The sequence below is a fragment of the Aphelocoma coerulescens genome, chromosome 1A (genome assembly GCF_041296385.1).
Source record: "Aphelocoma coerulescens isolate FSJ_1873_10779 chromosome 1A, UR_Acoe_1.0, whole genome shotgun sequence".
In the NCBI taxonomy this organism is placed as follows: Eukaryota; Metazoa; Chordata; class Aves; order Passeriformes; family Corvidae; genus Aphelocoma; species Aphelocoma coerulescens.
In genome coordinates this window covers 4,433,234-4,449,795 of record NC_091014.1, presented here as the reverse complement: position 1 = coordinate 4,449,795, position 16,562 = coordinate 4,433,234, and the positions used below count along the sequence as shown (strand labels likewise).

Below are 16,562 nucleotides of genomic sequence, written 5' to 3'. Positions count from 1 at the left end.
GGTGGTCTTTAAGGTCCCTTCCAACCCGAAACATTCTGTGATCCCATGATTCTGTATCAAGGATTGGAAAGGAAACCTCAGCGATCTGTTCTGCTATTACAGAGAAAGATTCCATCATTTCTATGTACCATGAGGAGAGTTTTTCACTGCCCTGGTTGAACAGTTGATTGGACAAGGACTGGACTTTTTTCCAGGCTTCTCTGGCGTGCAAGTGCTCAGTGTGTATCCAGAAATGTGATTAATTCATTATTTTTCCTACCAGCAAGTTACACAGAGCAGCTCTCAAGCTTAAAATCAAGCATGTGCTTAAAACAAATTGCTGTGTCTGGCCAGTGTCTCTGATAACTTGTAAAGGTCAGGCCCATGTGCCTCCATGGAAGATGTGCAGGAGTGCAGCTGACACCAGCTTGACGTCATACCACTGGATGGATAATGTACTGGAATGGGGACCAGAGGAGACTTAGAATTGATTTTTGCATTTTCCACTAGTCCTTCTGCTATACAGGCACTGTAGTTACTGTGTTACACCTTTTGTGAGCCTGGAGCTCTGCTGGTAAAAATCCACAGCCCCAGCTGGCTATTAAGTGGCTTTGCAATATTTGCTAATGGTGTTTATACAAATCAGAGCAGGGAGGGTGGGTATGGGCTTAAGGAACCAAGAGGAGAAATGAGGAATCTAAAAAAGAAGCTTCTTTCTTTCCAAAGAATATGTAATACAGTAATACTTTCCTTCCTCTTTTTGGGTACTTTCTGAGCAGTTTGATTTTTTTTTTTTTTTTTTAATATATATAAACTTTTACCTTGCTCTTCACCACCCCTTATCTATTCTCACTTTATCTCATTCTCTAGGAAAACCTGTTTTTTGTGATGGAATACCTCAATGGAGGAGACCTCATGTTCCATATCCAGAGCTGCCATAAGTTCGACCTTCCCAGAGCAACGTAAGATGTTTGTCATTGCCTTTGGGCCTGCAGGGTGCACACGAGAGAGAAGCAAACTGGGAACTTGATTTTATTCCCAGCTCTGCTCCTGCCTTGCAGAGGAAACCTTGGGCAGATTATTTAACCTCTCTTCACCTTGCCCAGCTGCAAACTGGGGATGATGCTTGTGCTGGAAGCTAAGTCACTGTTTATCCCAGCTCTCTCCAAACTCAACAAAGACATGCAGGTCATCCCCCTGCCTCAATGAAGGACTAGGAGTGAGTCACTTCCCATCCTCTTTTCCCTCCCACAGAAGACTTTTGGACTCCATCCACACAGTTGGTTTCACTCAGACACAACCTTGCTTCTTTACAACACTCTGTAGGCTCCAGGCTGCTGGACCTGTTTAACCTGAGGTTCCCAGTCCAGTGGTCAGAGGTGAAGCTGTTGTTTGTTAGAAGTAATGGGATTTTCCCTTTTTTCCCTTTAAAGTTCAATGGGGTGGGGGGGAAACCTATCAAAAGCACAAAAGGTAAATTTAAACAAAAAATTAATACACCAAAGGAGAATTAAAAATGTATTTAGCTTTGATTAAAGTAAATAGAAGAATTAGAATAAATGAAAGGTGCTTTTAATCCTTCTGCAAGCAAAAGGTGTTTTGAAAGTCAATATTGAAGCTACTATAGGAATTACTTTTTATTTAATAATTTAATAAAAAAATCCCCACACTGTCGTTTAAATCAGTGATGATTTTTTTCAAAAGCATTTGAATGTCCAGAATTAAGGGTCAATGCACTGAAGACTGAGGGAGCACAGCTGTGCCACATTGGAGGGGGATATGATCCTCTGGTTTCATTCCCTTCTGGGAGAGCACTTTCATTCTTCACACTGACGCTGCCTCTTGGCAGCAGGATGTAGTGGTGTCCTTTGGGGAAAAATGTGCTGAGAACAAAGACTTCAAGCTCAAAACAGCTCCAGAGAAAGGCCCATACTATGGATAAGCTTTCAAAATTGGAGAAAATTTCTTCACTGAAAGTGGTCAGGCATTGCAACAGGCTGTTCAGGGAGGTGGTGGAATCACTGTCCCTGTAAGTGCTCAAGAAACGTGGATGTGGCACTTGGGGCATGGTTTAGTGGTGGGTTTGGCACTGCTGGGTTAATGATTGGACTCAATGATCACAAAGGTGTTTTCCAACCTAAACGATTCCAGAATTCTTGGATTCTGTGAAAAGCAGGTCATAAATCTGAGCAGGGAAGAGGGCAGTTTGACAAGCCAGGGAGTCTGTCTGTGCTCCCCATCCCAGACTCTCACCTGCTTTTGGGAACCTCACATCACCCACCAGTAAAACACAGTCACCCCAAGCCTTCTGGAGACACTCCAGACATTTGGGGAACCTAATGCAATTTTGGCTCTTGTGGAGACAAATTTTCCATCTTTTTGGGTCCAGTTGAAAACGCCTTTGGGAAGCTCCTGTTCTAACTTGTGCCTTCTGCTGTTCAGGTTTTATGCTGCTGAAATCATTTGTGGGCTCCAGTTCCTCCATTCCAAAGGCATAATATACAGGTAATTTTACTGTAATTTAGTGTAATTAATATGCTAAATGCTAAACTTTTTCTGCTTTTCCCTGCAAGCACTGATGGCAACAGAGAGGCTGTTTCTTGGCTGTGCTTACTGGCATTGAATTTCTCTGCAGATTTCCCTTTTACAGAGTTTGGGTGTTTAAATTTGAAAAGATAGTATAGAGAAGGCAGTTTTGATCCCTCTTTCAGAACTCTGTCCTATTTCAGTTAACATTAAAACAAACCCTTGGATGCATTTACACAGAGTCATTCACACAGCACCCAGTATAGGCAATCTGTTTAAGCTTTCAACATATCAAGGTGTATAAGGTCAAGTTAGACATGAGAAACTTGGTACATCTACTGTGCTGGTTACCTTGGGACAGTGGTGACAAGCTCAAGCCATGTAATAACAGCAGGGAGACGGTGATATATCTTAATTTTGGATTATTAACAGGTCTACTGTGCACAGTTCAATGGGGAGATGGGATTCGCCTCACCATCGTGAATCTGAGTTGTCTGTCAAGTTCTTCTCGTAGTAAGCAGAAAGCAGAGGGCATTTTTATGTTCATCAAACCTGTGTTAAAATGTTTATGGGAAGTACCCATTTCTACCAGAAATTAGGCCACAGTCTGATTTCCCATGGCTGAAAGGAGGAGCTGAATTTCTGGGGAGCTCTGTCAAGCTCACCTTCACGGCAAAATTCAGTTACTACACTGCAGCCTTCTTTAAAAGCAGGAAAGAAATAACTTATCACAAACAAATGAGAAATATCCCTACAGCAAACAATGTTTGCTGAACCCAAAATGAGCTTATTTCAGTGTTTGTCATGTAGTGTGAACATTAGAGCAAATGCTGAAAGTGGATGGCTTGCTCACAATCCATTCTCCCTTTAAAGCACGAGCTTTGATTCCTATTAGTACTCATGTGGGAGCCATTTATAGTCTTTATTGACTGAGGATGGTGATTGCATAAACATGAGATCAATATCAGTGGCATTAAGCTAAGATGATCTCTGGTGCCTCAGCAAATTTCTGGCTCTAATTACTATTCTTGATGAGTGAAAGGAAAAATTTTCTGAAGTGCCCAAATCACTTGGCCATGTCTGTTGTTTTTAGTCAGACTTCTCAGAAAATCTGATTTAAAATATCTGCAGGACGTGATGAGTTTATGGCAGGACTGCTAATGCTGACATTTTATTTATAATTCACAATTTTACTTGGAATCACTACGCCAGTGCTGTGTTGGGGTTTGGGACCCATTTCCTCCTGAGAGGAGAGGGGTGTTTAGAGTCTGGAGCCTTGGGAATTGAGGGAGAACTGGGACATCTGGGCATTGGGTAGCATGTGGATAGGAAGAAGTATCTCATTCCCAGGAGCTGGTGATACTGCTCTGGGTATCAAGTGTTGAGAGAAAATGTTCAACCAGCCCTACTCTCTTTTCCCTTTTTCACTGAAGACAATGACAACGAGGTCAGCTGAGAACACAGAGTCATCAGTATCTCTGTCAGAGCAAACTAAGCACTTTGGAAAGTGAATAGAAATCATTTTTGAAACTACATCTCTTGCGATGTTGTAAGAATAATGAATCCAGCTGTTCTGTCTCATGCACCCACGTTTGGAAACGTTGGCTTAAATTTTAACGAATGAGCCGAGGCATTTTTTGGCAGAAACTCCAGTCCCTGGAGCCAATGAGTTTGAGACTCATCAAAATAATGAAAGAGAACTGTAGGTGATGGGTTTCTTTGTTTTGCTTCGATCTATCGGGTGAATAAAAGCAGTGCTGGCAGCCTGAGATTGATCTCAATGTTGTAACTAAAATAAGTCATTCCAGCTGGAAATTGTGACAATATGAGTGTCTGCCACTTGGAAGGCAAATGTCTCGGTTTTCTCTGTATTTCTCTTTGATTGATGACTCCCATTTCGTTTTGGGCCATGTTCTTGCAGCAGTGAACAGTTGCCCCATGGCAACAATTTAGTGTGTAAACAGTACAATGTCCCCCACACTGTTGAGGACCAGCCCAAGCAAGACAAGGAGCTTTGCACAGAGGGAGGCTGAAGAATCACCTTTCCTGCAGGCCATCATCTCAGGAGCATCAAGCATTAGAAATTTACCTTCTTTGAGGAACATTTCTGAAAAGAAACCCACGTTGTAAAGCAGTCATCAGCAGGAGGGTGGCTGTGCAGCAGCCTCATGGTTAGGCTTCTTGCCTGAGATGTGGAAAATCATAGAATCACAGATTCACAGAGTGGTTTGGGTTGGAAGGAACCTTAAAGACCACCTAGTTCCAGCCCCCTCGCCATGGGCAGGGATGCCACCCACTGGATCAGGCCCCATCCAACTTGGCCTTTTGGCCAAAACGTGTAGGCTGTGAATTAGCAGAGGTTGAAAAAGAACAGTTACACCCTCAGCTGTGGGTACAAGCAAATGTGTCTGGGTGCTTTGGAACTGAGAAGGAACAGTGATTGATAGCACAAGCCAAGGCAGTGCAGGAATGTGTGTGCTCACAGACCAGGTCACCCAAATTCTACCCACATCCCCAGTTAAGTTCAGCATCACTGATCCAAATGTCTACCTGAGTCATTGTCTCAATGAAAAACAAAACTTTTAGGTAAGATTTAAGAATATTGACATAGAAACCATGCCAGTCTTCCTTTCTTTCTGCCTTTTTCTTTTCTTCTTTACGAGCTTTTCTCTCCTTTCGTAGTTAGTTCCCACTTCAGGACCTCTTTGTTCTCCATCAATGGTCATGAGTCATCAGCTCGTTTACTTTTATTTCCTTCTCTGTGCTTTTCTGTTTTCTTCCTCTCTCTGGGCTCTTTGCTTCCCGGAGTAGCTCAAAGCCTGAGACCTCAGACAACAACCTGGCAGCTGAGTGTGAAAGGCTTTGTAAATCCCGGGTTTCAGCTGGTGCAGCCCAGCAGTGGTGGGGGTTCTGCTGATGTCTGGGGTTATTCTAACCCTCTGCAGAGCTTGTGGGTCCTTACCTCTTGCAACATTTGTAGAACCTGCTCTAGGAGGGAGATCTGGCAGCCGCTTCAGAGAGAATACTGAGATTTCCAGGGTAGGAGAGGGTGAGAATCACCTGGTCACTGCTTGCTCTCGCTCTCCGGGCTGTCTTAGGGCTGAAGCACCAGTTGGCACAAAGCCCATCTTAGCTTCACTATTCTGCATCCTTGAAGGAAACAGCTTTTAGAAGCTGTCTTGGGTGATGTGATCGCTGAAAGCCTTCGAGTGCAGGCTGGATGTGGCTTGGAGCAGCCTGGTCTAGTGGGAGGTGTCCCTGCCCATGGGAGGGGATTGGAACTGGGTGATCTTTAAGGTCCCTTCCAAGTCAAACCATTCTGTCATTCCATGATTCTGTGTCTTCTCCAAGAGATAGATCAGTGCTGGGACAAGAGAAATGAGGAAGAGAGATACTGAAGCCCAAGAGAGCAGTTCCTCATTCATCCCTCAGCCTTCCTTTGTATTTCCAGCATGTAGGCCCTGCACAGGGGCAGAGAACAAGTTAGTAAGTGTAACCTGCTGAGGTAACTTGTGTGCTTCTGGAACACTTTAAAGAAGGGGGTTTCCTTGTCTTCCTCCACAGAGACTTGAAGCTGGACAACGTCCTCCTGGACAATGAGGGGCACATCAAAATTGCTGATTTTGGGATGTGCAAAGAAAACATGTTTGGAGATGCGAAGACAAGCACTTTTTGTGGGACTCCTGACTATATTGCCCCTGAGGTAGGTGTGGGGCACAGGGAGATCAGCAAGTGCTGGGGGACAGGAAATACATCTTAAGACATGACTGTTGTGCAGTGGTAGAGGCTGCAAAGGGTCGTAACCTGGCTTGGAGCAGTTCCAGGCCAGGAACTGGATTTCAGCTTGACTCAGAGTCTGTGTTGCTGTCTGGCATTGCTTATTTTTGTGGCTAATTCATTGTTTTTGTGCGAATGACTCTGGGAAACAAGTGGAGCTTGGCTTAAACCAAGAAGCAGAATGCTTAATGGAAAGTCAGTTTGGGCCATGGCAGAAGAAACTCCAAGAGGTCCTTCAATTCAGGGACAGACACAGCACAAGGAATGCTGACTGTGCCCTTCCCTTATTTCTTTCAGTTTTTAACCAGAGAGAAACTTGTTCTTTTTCTTTTTCCCCGAGAAAATGTAGGTGTTTTGAACTAGATCCCTCCAGAAAAGAGAGAGTTTCCTTAACCTGATGACTTCACACAATGATAGATCTTACTGTGGAGAGGCTTTGACTAATTAGGTGGCCAAAGAAAATGTTTCTTAGCTCAGAGAAAAACCTACAAGTCATCCATGCATCATGTCTGACATCGGTCTGAAATCCATTTATTTACCTTTCAAGATCCCACTTTGTAATTTTAGTGTTTTCATGATGGATATTGGTGCTTTCCAAAGAGCTGTCAAAGCCTTTAGGGTTTTTTTTTCCCTCTACTATAATTCATTGGTCCTTCACTGTGCACTAAGGGTTCTATTCTGGCCAAGGTTACACCACTGCTGGCTCAAGGGTCTCTTCAAATCAGTTGGATTTCTATTGCCTAAGAATGGGTGTAAGTGTACTCTGCAATCAAGCTAATTGTCTTTTATTCCACTTCAATATGCCTTTATTTAAGAAAAAAAAGGCTATTTTTTGCTCATAAAAAAAAAAAAGATAGCCAAGTGTTGATCCTTTATCTGTGATTTTATTTTATAGAAAAGAGAAAAACTAAAATAGCTCAGAGTTTTACTTCTGCACCGTATTTATTTTAGGGATTCAACGAGTGCATATAAAACATTTTACCTCTAAATTGAAAGCACTTCTAGAGTTTATGGATTGTCTCTCCTGCCACAGGCAGGAGCACTGGACTCTGTCAGTATTTTACTGCAGCTGCTACCACTGTTCTTTGTTACAGACCCAGCACCTTGGCCACAGCCGTGCAAATAAGGGGTTTTGGGGTCAGTAGACAAGCAACTTTTTTTAATTTCAAAAAATACCTGACAAGAAAAAAGACAGCCTGAAATTAAATTGCTGAGTTTATTTTTTTCCCAGAGAATTTCAAACAAAATAAACCTTTTTATTTTTTCTGACTGCCATAAAACACTTTAATTTCAATTTCCAGATATTTTAGAGTTTAAAAGATAAAGCCTTGTGAAAATGATTTCTCTTTTCAGAAGGAAAGGTTGGGATGATTTTGTTTGTAAGTGATTCAGAAAAAATGTACTAAGGGGTCTCGCTGATTTCTTTGGGTTTTTAGCTCTGAGTGGAACTCGTTGCATATCTTACATCATATATTCAAATTTCTTTTTTGTCCTTTTTGCATCTCCTCTTTTGGAGACAGATGTAGTATAAAGCATCCCATTGCAACCAAGCTGTGGGCTCAAAAGTAAAGATTGTGCCTTTAAATGAAATTTTCCCCTCTACAGCTCTAAAATTCTGATAAGAATCCTACACAAAGCAGTGATCATATGAACCTTTAGATATCTGCAATATAAAAATCCATATATGAGCAAGTTTTTGAGCCTCTTTGAGAACCAAAGGAGACAAACAGGGGTTGTATTTTACAGCAGGTAGATATTTATCTGGATGTTTAAAATTGGGCTTATTCCCTTCCTTGGCTATAAAAGGAGCTAGTGATAACTGGTTCAGCTTTAGGTATCTCCACAACAGATATCCAAAGGCAGGTGAGATTAATTTTGCTTCTCCAGAAGGGAAGTTAGAGAACTTGGTGATGATCCTTTAGACCCTGGCAAGGTTGTCACTCCAGCTGGATGTCACTTTATAGGTGACACTGAAAGGCACAAACCAAGGGACTGACTGAGGGCAAATTCCTGGTCCTCTACCTAAAACTTAGCTGGTCTCAAGAGGACAGATCAGCAACCTCTTCCATGTCTTTCCTGGGGAAGATTTTTCTGGGGTAGAGTCACACCATTTTAACTGAGTCATGGTCCTAAAGTACCCTTATGCTTTTTTTTTTTTTTTTGTAGTTCTAAAACTCAGCTTGTATGACTTCAGTCAATCCCAAAACACTAATACCTAGCCTTTTGTCTTCTTGGGCTTCGCAAGCCTGAAGTGAACCCTTAGAGAGCAGACTAAAGACAACTTGTCTCACCTTTTATATTTGAGAACTCTCCAGTAGCCAAGGATTTGTTCAAGTAACTTAAGAGTTACATGCAGCCTGTTGTCTGTAGTGCCAGGGACTGTTTTGGCACCCAGGTGTGGCTGTGCCTCATCACTCCAGGAGCCACAAGCCCCTCACCACTGGCAGATTTCTGGCTCCTGCTGCAGGCAGAGGGAAGCACCTCTGCTATCCCACTCTGCAGAGCAGCTTTTGCAAGGCCATGGTCTGGCCACCCGTCTGAAGTTGAAAAACTCATGTCAGACATTTTACTTCTGCCTTTGTTGCTCCTCTTTCTGGGCAGATACTGCTGGGGCAGAAGTACAACACCTCTGTTGACTGGTGGTCCTTTGGTGTCCTTCTGTATGAGATGCTCATTGGCCAATCCCCTTTCCATGGCCAAGATGAGGAGGAGCTTTTCCAGTCCATCCGTATGGATAACCCCTTCTACCCTCGCTGGCTGGACAAGGATGCAAAGGACATCTTGGTGAAGGTAAGAATCACCATCCATCAAACAAAGGTCTTTCTGCCAGAATTATTGTCTTCAGTTAGTTTATCTTCAGCTGTTGTAGGGAGAAACAGATTTAGTGTCCTAGGACCAGGGAGAGTCACTGTCTTTTCTGCAGGCATCAAACTACACATGACCTAGGTCATAAGGAGATTTGTGTGTCTTCCTTCTCCTGAGTTGTGATGTTGGCTCCTCAGAGGGCACCAGACACCAGCAGAGATCAGTTTATTTGCAGAGCAGTCCCTAAGGTGCCAGGCATGTTACCTCCTGGAAAAGATACTTCAAACTAAGGGCTACAGCAGATTGAGATGTTGAACATCTCTTTTTGGGGCACCCGCTGCCATCTTTCTGCACAAACAGCCTGTATTTCTGTCAAGATTGGAGATAATTATCATCTTTACACCAATCAATAAACGTCCTTGTTTAGGAAAAAAAATCCCAACATTTTCTCCATTATGGGCTCTTCTCATGGCACTGACTCTAGATAATTACACATTCCACCCTGCTTAATGCCTGTATTATCAGCAGAGAATTTAACCTATGGAATCAACATTCCAGCTTTTTGTAAGAGAGCCTGAGAGGAGACTGGGAGCAAGAGGGAACATCCGCCAGCACGCCTTTTTCCGGGAAATCAACTGGGAAGCTTTAGAAGAGAGAAGGATGGAGCCTCCTTTCAAACCGAGAGTGGTAAGGATGGATCTTCTTTCAATTCCACACATCTCAGGTCTTCTAAACTGTGCATTTCTGCTGGTTGCCTGACCTGATCCTCACAACTACTCCTTTGTGGTGGCTGCAAGCCCAGGTTTGGCACGCCTACACCTGAGAAACCATAAATTTCTCATCTCTTTCTCAGTTACTGCAGCAGAGTAACACTTTCCCTTCACCACATAACTGCAGCCCCTTCTGAAAGGATTATCTTTCCTTGCACTGCAGAAGGGAAAACAGTTCAGGAACCAGGTGTTTGGCTAAATCAGAATCATTCTGACTATTAATAACAGTCTAATTAAATTATTATACTCCTATTAATAGCAATAATAGAATTTAATTTGACAAGCACATCATACTTTTATTTTACAGCCTTTCACAAGTGTTATTCAGTTGATGGGTTCAGTCTGCCATGTTACAAAGCTGTAACATCCCTGCCTGGCAGAATTCCTGGATCACAAGCTCAGTGCCTCCTTTATAATATTTACTGGCTCCCAGCTAAAGGTTGAGCTGAGCCCATAGGAAGCAGCCTGATAGGGCCAGTACTTTTGCAATGAAGATCTGACTATTAGTGGTTTGACATCTTTTTTTTTTTTCCTTTTCTTGAAGAAATCTCCAAGTGACTGTAGCAACTTCGACAAGGAATTCCTAAATGAAAAACCCAGACTGTCCTGCGCCGACAGAGCACTGATTAACAGCATGGACCAAAATATGTTCAGCAACTTCTCTTTTGTGAACCCTAAAATGGAGAAAATATTTTCCTGAGATCTGCCTTACTGAAGGAATTCTCTGTAATGGTTTGAGTAGCACTTTTTCATCTGAAGACTGTGCATGGTTATTTTTATCAAGAACCCTCCAGAAAAAAAGGCACCTCAGTGAAAGTTTGTACCATGCCTGGAGGCTTCTGAGTTATTCCAGTCCGTAGAAGATGCCAGCCCACTCTTCACTGATGATAAAGTTTCTTTGTGGTATCTTTTGGTGTCTCTTCTCTCTCTTCCCAATGTTCTTGAAGTTGAGAGCATGAGAAAATGAGGAGGTGCCAAAACCTGTTCCCCACTACTTGTACATGCAGCCGACAGGTTTCTCTGTAAGGAAAAATAAGTATATTTGAGCTTCTGGTGATTTCAGTGCCCATTTCTGCAACTCTGACCCAGACCCACCTTCTTCTGAAGGAAAAGTGATTTGCTCAAGGCCTGAGAATATCAGGGAGGACTCAGATTGGATGCTTTGGTAACCTCCTCTCGTCCACATGCAGAATTGCCCATGTGTGCACAGTTTTGAAGCAGAAATTTGCTCCCTACACCTTTAAAAAATGCTGTTCACAGGTGTTAAGTCTCAATTTTTCTCCATGGGACAAAGAGACTTTCAGGTGCCCATTCCACCATCTGTACATCTCAATGGATCATTACCAAAGGAAGTGCCAAGATCAGTACAGAAAAACAGTGGTTTACACTTAGTGCCTGAGCAGGGAGGATGGGAAGTTGCAGAATGCTTTGAGAACCCTGTTCTAAAGCTTTAAGTGTCCTCTCACACACCAAACTCAGGGCAAGATCTGGATGGGGCTTTCTGACGTGTTAACCTGAAACTACATGAGAAAAGTGCAGCATGTTTCCTCAAACCATTGTTTAAACATTGCAAAAGTCACAGAATTGGGGTACTTCACTTGAAAGGTAATAACTGGTCCTGCAAAGGCTGATTTACTTTCTGTTTCTCTAAATGATGTCCCACTCTTTGGTACAGGTCAACAAGCTGCACACGATGGTCTCAGGGCAGGAGGCACATCAGGTGAGGGTGGCCCTCACCTTCACCTTGTGACATTTTTCTGTGTGTTCTACCCCTTTGCAGCCTGTGGGAATGTAGGTGGGTTTGAAAAAAGTCTTTTCTGTGGTCCTTTCATCATGGGATCCTTTTAAATAAAGGTGCACTCTCTTCTGAGGTTGGAGATTTGTGAAACCACCCAGTTACTGCTTGTTGCTGAGACACCTGTTAAAAGCTGGGTCAAAATCAAGTCAGAGCCTAAAAAGAAGATTTTGTAACAACTTAGGCTTAGGCAGCCACTCAAGTTGGTGTTGGGGTCTATTTGAAGAACATACATTTGGAGCTTTGTTGCATCAACTCATGTCCATGGAGAAGAAAAGCTCTAGAAGGTGAGTTATCCCAAATTCATGTTCCCTTCAGAGGTGCCTTCCTGGCTCTGCTGGTCTGGGCTGTCAATTTGGACCTCCCAACAGGATGTATGCAGCCTTGAAGGCAGTGCTGGGATATCACTGGCAGTGACTGCAGGCACAGAATCCAGCAGGAGCAAGAGCTGAAGTGCCTGAAGTGGGCAAGAAGAGCAGAACACCCTGAGAAAGGTCTCAGTCCAGTGACTCTGATGAAATCCTTGTTTGTGCTGTATGAAACACAGGAGGGGGCATCTGTGCTCGTAGTTTGTGGAGCTGGTCATCGTGTTTAATTAGAACAGTTAACATGAATTTTTTAAATGCCAGTGCTGTTTGTACAGTTTAATAAAATGTTGTGTATAATTGGGAAATAGGCATTGAAGTGATTAAATAGGGACAAAGAGCAGAGGTGCTTAGAAAAGCCATTAAAATCACTCTGTGCTGTCTGGGGAACGTTCCCCAGGGGAATTTCAGCCCATAAATACACAGCAGCAGCAAGCACTTGAACAACTGTAACTACTCCACAGGGCAATAGTTAAGCCAAGGATTTGGTGCTGTGCAAAGATATCCAAGAAGAAAGTGAAATGTTCCTTTTCACTGCCAAAAGGTGACATGGCACTGAATGGGATCGGGTATCTCAGAGGGGTTGCAGAGGAGATGTGCAGAGGTTGTTATTAAAAGTGAGTGATTCAGGACATCTTCCTTTGGCACCCGAATGAGGCTGGGTCACCCAAGTCCTGCAAGGGTCTGAGTGTGTCCATGACTCTGATGGAGTCTGGCTGGCCTGATCCAGACTAGGATTCCATTTCTGAGCATTTGAAGACTGGCAGTATCCCTAAATGATGGTAAGGGATGTTCTCTTTGCAGCAGCACAGCAGTTTGGGCTTGACACCAATGCAGGGACAACCCAAGAGCGTAGACTAAGGAAAGAGGGTGCTGGTTCACCTATTGTGGTTAAGCCACTGAAGAGGAGCAGGCTTTAACACCTCTCTGATCAGAGGCCAGGCTCTCTGCACTCCAGCTGTGGTCCTATACAGCCACACGCACAGTGCCTTGTGGAGGAACCCGTTGAGTAACTGCTAGAGCAGGCATAGCATTAGGATTAGTGTGAAGCTTGTGATGCAAACCACAAGAAGAAGCACCTGCTTCTCTCTGCAAGGCGTCTTCAGCTTAAAAACCCAATAAACCCATTGAGGATGGGGGCAGGGACATGGGGAGAGGTGGATAGGAGCCACCACGAACGTGCTCACTGTGTGTCCCATCGGTGCCGCAGCCTGAGCAGCCTCCAGCTGTGCCTGTGGGGTGTGAAGAGTGACGTGGGAAGCAGCAAACGCTTTCCTGTGGTGACAGTGATTGAGAGATAACAGCCAGGGAGGGCTGAAAGCCAAACACCCACGTAGAAATGAGCAGGAGCCCAGGTACTCACCAAGATGCTCCTTTGTCCTGGCTGAACATGGCACCTCCATTCCCATCTTCTTTCCCTTTTTTTTCTCTCCTCTCCTCCATAAAAATGTTCATTTTATGGCATAGTAGATGGGGCTTGCCAGGTTTGGTGATTCATTTCCTGACAGCTCAATCCTGTTCTGGAGCCCAGTGGGATCACAGCACTACTGCAGGACCATGGCACCAGCAAACATCAGGGTCTGACCTCCAGCACCACCTGTTTCAACTCAAGTTTTGGGAGTCCCCAAAGCACCCAAATGCTCCTTACTTGGTCTTGCTGCCACACCTGATGGAGATATGAATTCCTACTTGTTGGCATCCACCAAATCAGGATGAGTGGGAGTCACCTGTAAATGACAGCCCTAATTTCAGGACTCCTGGAAAGACTTCCAAGAGGAGGTGGGTTGGTCTCACAGCTCCTCAGTGTTCAGAAGACAAAACCAAGCTCTGTCCTACACCCCACCATGCTCCTTGCAGCCTGTGCTGAAAGGAAAGACAACTTTGCCCAGTAGTTACAAGACATTCTTGCAGTGCAGAGGTGTCACCAAAAGTCCCTGTCTAACAACACAACTCCAAAGAGCGGGTCCTGGGAGTCGAAATGCTCTTCCCTTTGTAATTATATTTGTACCTCAGCTATCTAAAACCCAAGAGAGAGATCCCAGCTGGGATCTAACCTGGTCTCCCACTCCAGGGATGCCACATCACCTGCAGCCACCAGATCATCATCAGTGTGTGGCCCAGAGTGTGCCTTGTGGTGTGAAGCCAGCGGAGGTCTCAGTGCAGGCCTCAGGAAGCTTTTCTACCTTCCTTGCTTACACAGAAGTTTTATCTCTGGTACATCACAGCAGCCAAGACAGCACATGCAGAGCTGGTGAAGTACAGGAAATAAGTGTATTTTTGGCTCTTCTGTAACTGGCACTGGGTGCAGCTCAGTGACTGCACGCACTGTAGTGGGGTCCATTCCACTGTTGGTGACAGCCACCTTGGAGTCCTTTATCTCTTACATCCCCTCAATGTTTATGTATGCAAAGATAGAATTAAAAATAGATGAGAAGTGAAACAAAGAAAAAACTGGCATCGAGTCGTGGAAGGTGAAGCAAGAGCAGAAAAGGCAAGAAAAGAAGAAAAGAGGGATACAGGTTGGTGTAGTATTATGTAACACTTCCCTTCATCCATTGGTTTCAATTAGAGCTCTGCTGTTTTCCTTCAAAGCCACTCATACCATCCTAGAGTTGCTTTTGTAGCCAAAGCACAGAACTTTTGGAGATTTCAGAGAATGGGACAGCCTGAGACCAGAATGGCTCTGATCTGGCCTCCCAGGTAGCACAGAGATGCCAATCCTGCTCTGGCATCTCCCCTAGAAATCCAGATATTTCTGCTTTGAATCTGGATTCAGGTCCCATTAAAATATATTAATTAGGCTGTCTATAGCAGAGGAATGCAATTTAACTGCTCACTTTTAGTCAGGTAGCATCTCTGAGACACCCTGGGTTATCCTGAAGGACTTCTGCTGAATATGGTTCTCTCCTATAACCTGTGACTCATCCCACCCCCAACAGCCATGGACACCTCTCTGTAAGCAGCAGAATCAGGCCTGGAGTTCACCCTCCAGCAGGCACCTGCACTCAGCCAGTCAAGTCTGGTAAGAAGAAACATCAAAAATTAGTTATCAACGTGATTTCTGCAGTTGCTGAAGAAACTTCATGAAGGAAATCCACCATCCTCCTGGTACATCCTCATTAAGGGGGACCAGGGGACACTGCATTCCTGTTTTCACTGGCAAGCATATTCCCTTCCCCCATAATAAAGCAATGACAATGAGAGAGACACAAAACTCAGCATTTACGTTCTTTTGAGAACTGTCTTTGCTCTTGAGGGGAAACACTTTTAAGCTAAAAGAAGGTAGGTCTAGATCAGATTTTAGGAAGAATTTTAGTTTTTTTTAATCAGAGGGTGGTGAGGCCCTGGCACAGGGTGCCCAGAGAAGCTGTGGCTGCCTCATCCCTGGAAGTGTCCAAGGCCAGGTTGGACAGGGCTTGGAGCACCCTGGGATAGTGGAAGGTGGAATAGCAAGGGCTGGAATGAAATTGGCTTTAAGGTCCTTTCCAAACCAAACCATTCTGTGATTCTGTGATCCAGCACAGGAGATTCACCATAGGAGAGACTCAGTTAAGACAAAGCTTAAAGGCATCAGCTCTTTCTCATTCTGCATTTTCACACGTTAAATAAAAAAAAAAATCCCTTAATCTCTGTTTCAGGAGTCAACTGAATTCTGCCTGTCTGGGACCCAGTGATCACTCAACTCATGCTGCTCCTCTGCCTAAACAAAAACCTGCCAGTGCACAGCAGCTGGGGAGGTGAATCATTATTTTAATAATCACCTAGAGGAAAACATGCTGCTTGAGTAGAGAGAAAATAAAAATTAAGTATCACATTTAATTTATGATGTGGCCTTTTATTTTAAAGGAACATAAACCGAAAATACTCAGACATCAAAGGAAGAATCTCAGCTTTCACTTCTAAATTCTATTTTATTATTGTTGTTAGCCTCCCAGTAGCAAAGGAAATGAGTTCTCCGGTAATCATTTCCATTTAATTTTCAGCTCCCTTCTGTTGATAGCATCGTGTGTAACCTTTTTTCTAACAGTTACTTTAAATTGTGTATTTTGATATTCCATTCAGCTGGTGGAGAAAGAAAAATCACTCCTAAAAAAGCCATTTTATCTCTGCTGTTCATGAGCTCAGCAGGATAATGTGATATCTCAGTGAGCATATTTATTTTAAGTTATTGGTATTTTCCACCGGGGTGAAATTGTTCAAGATATAACCTCTCATTGCCTCCCCTCTTCCTGCCCAAAAAATGTCATGGGGCCAAAGCAGTGGAGAAAAAGGGACAAAATAGCAACACTCATTCAAAAGGAAAAATAATCCACCTAGCAAATCAACCCAGTTCTGGTCATTCTGGGCAGAATGAAAAGAGTGAAAAAAACTGACAAAATGGGGGAGATGGAGCACACAATTATCATAGGGATAATAAATCCCTGGGCACAGTGGCATTTTTGAGATAGTGAGGCAGAAGCCAGCAGTGACACCAAGTAACCTTTCTTGTAAAGGTGTTAAAGCTTAATAATGTGGTTTGGTTTTTCAGGAGATCCAGTGACACTG

General features: G+C 43.7%; 1 protein-coding gene across 1 annotated transcript in view; it reads left to right on the top strand.

Moving 5' to 3' along the window:
• Window positions 1–11,727, top strand: part of PRKCQ (protein kinase C theta) — a 54,442-nt gene extending 42,715 nt beyond the window's left edge. Inside the window, exons 14-19 of the mRNA XM_069034477.1 lie at window positions 850–941; window positions 2,422–2,484; window positions 6,070–6,208; window positions 8,884–9,072; window positions 9,646–9,774; window positions 10,402–11,727. Coding sequence (XP_068890578.1) covers window positions 850–941; window positions 2,422–2,484; window positions 6,070–6,208; window positions 8,884–9,072; window positions 9,646–9,774; window positions 10,402–10,557 — 768 coding nt within the window. The 3' untranslated portion in view covers window positions 10,558–11,727. The remainder of the gene's footprint in view (window positions 1–849; window positions 942–2,421; window positions 2,485–6,069; window positions 6,209–8,883; window positions 9,073–9,645; window positions 9,775–10,401) is intronic.
• Window positions 11,728–16,562: the final 4,835 nt, after the last annotated feature.